Here is an 8,239-nt window from a genome sequence, read left to right on the forward strand (position 1 = left end):
CGGGCAGCGGGGGGTTGAGGAGCGCGTCCCCGCACCGCAACGCGTACGAGGCCACCATCCAGGCCCTGAAGCCCACAAAGGATGCCGAGGGCGAGGACGGCAAGAAAGCCCGCAGCAAGAAGTATGGCTCCAACGTCCATCGCATCAAGAACATGTTCCTGCAGATGGGGACGCGCCGGGCCCCGAGGGCGCCTGCGACTTGGCCAAGGGCAAGGAGAAACCCGTCCGCCTCTCCCTGCCCCGCGCCGGCAGCCTGAGCGATGGCATGGAGCAGGGCAGCCCGCTGAAGCTGGGCACCAGCGTGTCCGAGAGGGTGAGCCGCTTCGATTCCAAGCCCGACAAACCCTTCTCCAAGCTGCAGGAGACCCGTAAGATCTTCGAGAGGAGCCCGCAGGAGAAGGAAACCACCACCAAGCTGCTGCTGCGCAAAGAGCGCGCCGGCTTCCAGGACCGCAAGCTGGACGTGGTGGTGAAGTTCAACGGCAGCACCGAGTCCTTGGATAAGCTGGACACCGAGGCCGTGTCGCCCACCGTCAGCCAGCTGAGCGCCGTGTTTGAGAAGGCTGACCTGAGGAACAACCTGCACAAGACGCCGGGGCGCGCCGGACCGCTCAACTCCAAGCTGGTGAGCAAAAGGTCCCGCGTCTTCCTGCAGGGCGGAGAGGGTGGCAAAGCTGAGGGCTGCGCAGAAGGCAGCGCTGCGCCCACACGGCCGCGTCCTGCGGAGGAGGAGAAGGTGATGGGCAAAGCCCCGAGGTCGGCGGAGAAGGATGGGAGCGTCCCGCGGGTGCAGGAGGTCTGCAAGATCAAACCTGTGGAGGTGGAGGAGAGCGGAGAGTTGGAGGCGGAGGTGGAGGTGAAGGAGCCCACGGCTGCAGCCGAGGTGGCCAAAGGGGCCGAGGGGTCGGTGGTCCCCGAACCGTGCCTGGATGGGGGTGAGGAGCCCCCCGACGCCAAGGAGGGAGGCAAGGGTGAGCGGGTGGAGGAGAGCGAGCTGTACGATGAGTCCAAGAAGGAGGACTTCTCCGAGGCGGACCTGGTGGACATAAGTGCCTACAGTGGGCTCGGGGAGGACTCGGGGGGCAGCGGGTTGGATGAGGATGAGGAAGCGGATGGGCTCTACGAGCCCGAATCCAGCTGCATGGAGATCCCGGGGCTGTCTGAGGAAGAGGAGCCCGTTCCCAATCGCAAGATCCAGTTCAGCACGGCGCCCATCCAGGTGAGTCCGGCCGTGGTGCTTTGGGGTCTCCAAAGAAGGGAGAAGAGGGGAGTTTTGGGGGTCCCCGATCATCCAGCGATGAGATTGGAAGCCATGGAGATGGGCAACCTCCTGCCCAATTGGCCATGGCCAAGCTTGGGCAGCCTCCATGGAATGCTGACGGCCCAGCACGGAGAAGGGCGGAGGGTCTCCGATGTGCCGTCGTACCCCAACATGAGCCCCCTGGGAGCTGTGCTGCTGGGGACACATGGCCACGTGGGGAGGGGAAAGGGACACGGAGTGGGGTGGAGACCTTGGCTGTGAGACATTGTGTTGGTGGCACGTGGAGGGGAGGACTCCGGGATCTGATGGCACACACTGCCAACCCACCACGGTGCACCAGGGCGGGCTGGGACTCAATGTACATTTTGGGAGGGGATGCCCAAAATATTCATCCAGGCCCCAGATCCTGCCAGGTGCCAACAGGCCAGACCTGGTCTCCGGGACCTGTCAGTGCTGGGACTGCCTCCAAACTGCGACCCCTGCAGGGAAGGTTGATGCCCACCCCCCCGGGCTCAGCACAGGGACCATTTCGGGAAGTGGAGGAAAGGGAAGTGCCTCATGGGCGGGCGGGTGCCAGCGGCGAGAGCTGCTCATCCCCCTCCTTGTCCCCACATGGGGACAGCTTTGGGATTTGGGGTCCCCGTATCACCCCCACCGTGTGCCAGCGATGGCACGGAGGGCGATGGAGGCCGTGCCGTTATTTCAGGGCTTTCTCTCGTGCTCGTATCCCCCCGGCTGGAGGAACAGAAATTGCTTTGTGCCTGGCTGGGTTATTTATAGCAGCACGGCCTATATTCTGGCTCTGAGTCAGCGGCGGGTGGGTGGCCCCACCTGGGATGGGACACGGGCACCGCGGTGGCACCGCGTGGGGATGGGGTCCCATGGTGGCCGTGCACTGCTGGGTGTGCGCCGGGGGTTCCGCACCGCGGGGATCGGCTGTCTTGGCTCCAAGAAGGAATCCCTGCTGTGGAGGTGCCGATGTGCTTTGTGGGGTGCTCTGCTCCCCCCATGTTTGTCCCCTGCTCTGTCCCTCTGTGGGGTGCGGAGGGCACCCAGCTGTCCCAGCGCCTGTCAGCATCCCGAGCCCCCAAACCAACCCAGAGTGTGGGCACCTGGGGACACCCCCAGCACCCGCAGAGTGCGCCCTGTGCGTGGGGATGGGGGGCCCTGCTGCCAGCCCCCTCCCTTGGCGCATTTGCTCCCTCCTTCTGTATCTCCTCTGGGAACTGCTCCAGGTCCCCTGCATGTCTCCAGCACCCCAAGGACCTGGGGACAGCACTCAGGGGCACAGTGGGACGCGCCGGGCCATGCCCGGACCCCTCTGGGTACCCTGTGCAGATGTGGGGCAGGTGCTCAGTTTGTCCCTGGGGGTGCCACCCACGAGGGTCCTGCTTGTCTCGGTGTCACCAGGCTTTGTGCGATGGCCCTTGACACTCATCCCTAATACCCTTTGTGCAAGGCTTTAGCAGCCTGGTGTTAGCCCTAATCCACTCGCCCTGGAGCACCCTGGCCCGTCTGGGGACATCTGCCACGCTCGGTGCCTGGGTGACCCCCCCCCAGTCTGGAGCACAGCACTTGTGGGGTGCAAGGAAGGGCAGAGCTGTCCCCTTCCTGGCTGCTGTAGTGCTTTGGCCCTTGAGGAGATGCTGGGCTGGGAGCTGGGGAGTCCCTCACTGGGGAAGGGAGGAGGATGAGGCTGGAGCAGGGGAATGGTCAGGTCTGCACCCCCAAATTGTGTGACTTGGAGCAGCCACTGCTTGTGCACCCCATCTGCCTCCCACCCATCCACCCATCCCTCTGCCCATCCATCCGTCCATGCCCATCTATGCTTGGTCCATCTGTCTGTCCAACCACCCCTCCCTCCATCCCTCCATCCACCCATCCATCTGTCCATCCGTCCATCCCTCCATCCACCCCGGGATGCAGAGCACAGAACCACCCCCATCTCCCGGCACATCCCAAGCCCTCCATTCTTCCTCAGACTCCTCCTCATCCCACGGTTTGCTGTGCTGGAGATTCTCCCGTGTCTCCTAAGATCCACCACCCCCATGCCCCATCCCTTTCACCATCTCCCTCCCACCTCAGGTCTTCAGCACTTACTCCAACGAGGACTACGACCGCCGCAATGAAGATGTTGACCCCATGGCTGCATCAGCAGAGTATGAGCTGGAGAAGAGGGTGGAGCGGCTCGACCTCTTCCCCGTGGAGCTGGAGAAAGGTGGGTCCCATCCCTGTCCTGTGCTCCAGGGCTCACTTGGCTCCTTGGGACGGATCCTGAGGTGACCCCGTCGGTGCTGGGCATTTTGCTGCTGCCCCATTGGGACACAGATCTCTGTCTCCACAGATGCTGCAGGGCTGGGAATCAGCATCATTGGCATGGGCGCAGGGGCTGACATGGGCCTGGAGAAGCTGGGCATCTTCGTCAAGACGGTGACGGAGGGAGGGGCGGCCCACCGGGACGGCAGGTATGGGATGCCCACCCCCAAACCCCACCTGGGCTCCTGCTGGTGGGCTTTGGTGGTGATGGAGGAGCTGGCTGGGGAGCTGGGAGGTGTCTGGGGGGTGGGCTGTGGGATGGTCGTGCTGTGATGGTCCCCTTGTCCTCAGGATCCAGGTGAACGACCTCATCGTGGAGGTGGATGGCACCAGCCTGGTGGGAGTGACGCAGAGCTTCGCTGCCTCCGTGCTCAGGAACACCAAGGGCCGTGTCCGGTAGGGCCCAGGGCTGGGGATGTGGGGGCAGGCATCCCCCACAGCACTCCCTGCCCCACAGCATCCCTGCTCCCTCCTGTCCCCACGCCCACTGCCTGCCCTGTGCCACCTTGCTCCCACAAATCCCCCCCCAGAACAGCGCAGGATGCCCCTCTATCTCAGACACAGGTCCTGTGATGTCCTCCCAGATTTGTCACTACCTGAATGTCCCCCATCTGAATCCCCCAGTTGTCCCCCAGCTGTGCCACCTGGGTGTCCCCTGGCTGCGCCACCTCCACGTCCCCATCTGAACCTCTCCATTTTCCCCTAGCTGTTCCACCTGGGTGTCCCCAACTCTCAGTTCCCTGCCACCCATGCCCTAAGCTGTCCCCAGGTGAGTGCCCGCTGTCCCCACAGGTTCCTCATCGGGCGGGAGAAGCCAGGTGAGCAGAGTGAGGTGGCCCAGCTGATCCAGCAGACGCTGGAGCAGGAGCGGTGGCAGCGGGAGATGATCGAGCAGCGCTACACGCAGTACACCGAGGATGATGAGGAGGTGAGAGCAGCACAGACGTGGCTCTCACTGCCTGGGCTGACTCAGTTTCCCTGGGTGGGGGGCTGCTGTGTGCCAACGCTGCTCTGTGCCCGCTGCAGACAGGGGAATACGCCACAGATGAGGAGGAGGAGATGAGCCCCATGTTCCCCAGCAGTGAGATGGCCATCGAGGTGTTCGAGCTGGCCGAGAACGAGGACACGCTTTCCCCAGTTGAGATGGACCCTGAGAAGCTGGTGCACAAATTCAAGGAGGTGAGGAGGGTCCAGGGGGCGCATGGGAGTGGGGTGGGGGTGTCCCACCACATTGCCATACCCTGCAAATGCCCGGCTCCTCTTGCAGCTCCAGATCAAGCACGCTGTCACCGAGGCGGAGATCCAGCAGCTGAAGAGGAAGGTGAGCAAGTTCCTCCATCCCCCCACATCCCCTCAAATCCCCACAAATCCCCACAACCCACCCAGAGCTGCTGTGCCACACTGTGCCATGCTGTGCCATACCTGCTCTTTGGCCATGGCAAGCCATCCCATGCCATTCCATCCCATGCCATGCCACTCCATGCTATGCCATATCTGCTATTTGGCCATGCCATGCCATGCCATGCCATTCCATGCTATGCCATATCTGCTTTTTGGCCATGCCATGCCATTCCATCCCATGCCATTCCATGCCATGCCACTCCATGCTATGCCATATCTGCTTTTTGGCCATGCCATGCCATTCCATCCCATACCATTCCATGCCATGCCACTCCATGCTATGCCATATCTGCTTTTTGGCCATGCCATGCCATTCCATCCCATGCCACTCCATGCTATGCCACTCCATGCTATGCCATATCTGCTTTTTGGCCAAGCCAAGCCATCCCATGCTGCACTATTCCATGCCACGCTGTGCTGAGCCATCCCATGCAATGCTGTGCCGTGCTGTGCCGTGCCGTGCCGTGCCCTGACCCTGCTGTCCCCCAGCTGCAGTGCCTCGAGCAGGAGAAGGCACGGTGGCGGGCTGAGAAGGCCCAGCTGGAGCAGAGCGTGGAGGAGAACAAGGAGCGCATGGAGAAGCTGGAGGGGTACTGGATGGAGGCACAGAACCTGTGCCAGGCGGTGGATGAGCATCTCAAGGAGACACAGGCCCAGTACCAGACTCTGGAACGAAAGTACAGCAAGGCCAAACGGCTCATCAAGGAGTACCAGCAAAAGTGAGGGCAGGGCCCTGGGTGCTGATCCTCTCCCGGGGCACCCACCCCCTCCCATGCACCCCTCATCCTGGATACGCACTGTCCCTTGGGACCCACTCCCTGGGAAGAGTCCATCTCCTGGGCATGGACCGTGCCCTTGGTGCAGACCCGTCTGTGGGGCAGCACCTCTTTGCCAGGCACACTCTGTCCTTTGCCACGATTTCGTGAGCATTGACTCCTCCTTGAGGCACCAAAGTTGTCCTGGCTGCCTTCATCTGTGGGCATAGAGCATCTGTTGGGCGTGGACCATCCCCTGGGCACGGAGTATCCCTTGGGCATTGACTCCTCCTCAGGGCACCAAACCTTTCCTGGGTACCCCTTGTTCCTGGGCAGGGATGAACCCTTGGTCATGGAGCATCTGTTGGGCTTGGACCATCCCTTGGGCATGGACCATCTGTCCTCAGGGCATGGAGCATCCCTTGGGCATTGATCCCTCTTCAGGGCACCAAACCTTTCCAGAGCATCCTTTTTTTCTTGACATGAACCATCCCTTGGGCATGGAGCATGCTTTGGGCATGGAACACCTGTTGGGCATGGACCATCCCTTGGGCATGGACCATCCATGCCCTACGCATGGACCATCCCTCGGGCATCCATTCCTCTTCAGGGCACCAAACCCTTCCTGGGCATCCCTTTTTTCCCTGGGCATGATCATCCCTTAAGCATGGAGCATCCCTTAAGCATAGAACATCCCCTGGGCATGAAGCATCTGTTGGGCATGGATAATACTCTGGGCATGGACCATCCAACCCCTATACATAGACCATTCCCTGGGCATGGATCATGCGTCCCTTACACATGGAGCATCCCCTGGGCATCCATTCCTCTTCAGGGAACCAAATGCATTCTTTTTTTCCTGGGCATGGATCATCTCTTAAGCATGGAGCATCCCTTAGGCATGGAGCATCCCTTAGGCATAGAACATCCCTTGGGCATGGATCATCTGTTGGGTTTGGACCATCTATTGGGTATGGACCATACTCTGGGCATGGATCATGCATCCCCTACCCATGGAGCATCCCCTGGTCATCAATCCCTTTTCAGGGCACCAAACCCTTCCTGGATACCCTTTGTTCCTGGGTATGAACCACCCCTTGGGCACAGAGCATCTCTTGGGCATGGACCATCCAGCCCCTATTCATGGAGCACCCCCTGGGCATGGGTTCCTCTTAAAGACACCAAACCCTCCCTGGTCACCCCTTCTCTCTGCAGACAAACCCTGAGGAGAAACCACCCCCTGGGAGATCCACGGCACAGATTATCCTCAACGCCCAAACCCCAGCATCCCCCTCCCCACCTCCCTGCCCCAAGGAGGGGGCACAGACACCCATCCCAGTGCAGCACACCCACACTCTGTCTCCCCACAGGGAAATCGAGTTCCTGAAGAAGGAGACGGCGCAGCGGAGGGTGCTGGAAGAGTCGGAGCTGGCGCACAAGGAGGAGATGGAGAAGCTGCAGGAGAAGGTGGGCACCGGGCGCCGGGATGCGGGCTGCCCCTGAGCCCTGGGGCCACCGTGGGCACGGCCGGATCCGGCCATGGCTCCACCGCCGCCTGGTCCCGCTCCACCGCCGCTCCCACCGCGTCGCTCCCGCGATGGATCGCAGGAATTCTGCTCTGCTCCTCATCCCACGTTGGGCAGCAATGGATCTGCCCAACCCACCGGATTCTGCTCCCGTTGTCCCGGATCGAGGGGATCCGTTTGGGCGCTGCCGTGCGCCCGATCCTCCTCCTGGCGTTGGATGCCGCACGGGATCGCGGTGGATCCGCCCAGATGTTGGGCTGTGCTGGATCCTGCTGCAGGGTCTGACATTCCCCCCATGGACCAAAAGAGATTGTCTTGGGCACCGGATCCTGGGCTGCGCTCGTGGGATCCCGCAGTGGGTCCTGGCAGATGTGTGTGAGGCTCTGGGTCACGCCTGATCCTCAGCCTGGAGCCGGGTCCCATGCTGGTCATGTTGGATCCCACCACGGGTCACACTGGATTCCATGTAGGCTCCACCAGATCCCAACCAGGGATCAGAGAGCTGTGCTGGGTCATAGCAAATCCCCTACGGGGTCACCGCATCCCCCAGGAGCCCGGAGCACCTGGGAAGTGCCGTTGGTTGCGGTGTGGGGGCCGGGGGGCACCAGGGGACCCTCCATGTGCCCCTCCTTTCCACGATGCCCTCCTCAGACACCCCCAGATGACGCACAGCCTCTCACCCACCAGCTGGCTGCAGCCCCCCATTCCCGCCCCCCAATCCCACACTGTCCCCCCGATACTCCACCCCGTTCCCCTGTCCATGCTGTTCCTCCCTAATCGTGTCTCCATCCTCTCCCCCTTGTCCCCCACCCACCATCTCCGTGTCCCCCCCCATCGCGTCCTCCAAGTTCTGTCCCCCATCCCGTCTCCACGTCCCATCCCACGTCTTCAACACACGGTGTCCCCTCCTCTTGTCCCTCTCCAGCCCATGTTCCTCCCACACCCCTCCATGCCCCCGCCCCCCTCTGAGACCTCTCCCT

The 8,239-nt window shown here is 62.1% G+C and overlaps 1 protein-coding gene across 1 annotated transcript; it reads left to right on the top strand.

Moving 5' to 3' along the window:
- Positions 1–2: 2 nt before the first annotated feature.
- Positions 3–8,134, top strand: LOC104916276 (neurabin-2-like; the record flags this gene model as incomplete). Its single annotated transcript, XM_010727321.3, is given in 10 exon segments — positions 3–168; positions 171–1,219; positions 3,347–3,479; positions 3,606–3,726; positions 3,869–3,973; positions 4,370–4,505; positions 4,604–4,756; positions 4,845–4,898; positions 5,468–5,697; positions 7,104–8,134. Coding segments are annotated over 10 exon segments (2,280 nt in total), but the record flags the coding sequence as incomplete, so codon positions are not given.
- Positions 8,135–8,239: the final 105 nt, after the last annotated feature.

Source organism: Meleagris gallopavo, unplaced genomic scaffold (assembly GCF_000146605.3).
Source record: "Meleagris gallopavo isolate NT-WF06-2002-E0010 breed Aviagen turkey brand Nicholas breeding stock unplaced genomic scaffold, Turkey_5.1 ChrUn_random_7180001880679, whole genome shotgun sequence".
NCBI classification, from domain to species: Eukaryota; Metazoa; Chordata; class Aves; order Galliformes; family Phasianidae; genus Meleagris; species Meleagris gallopavo.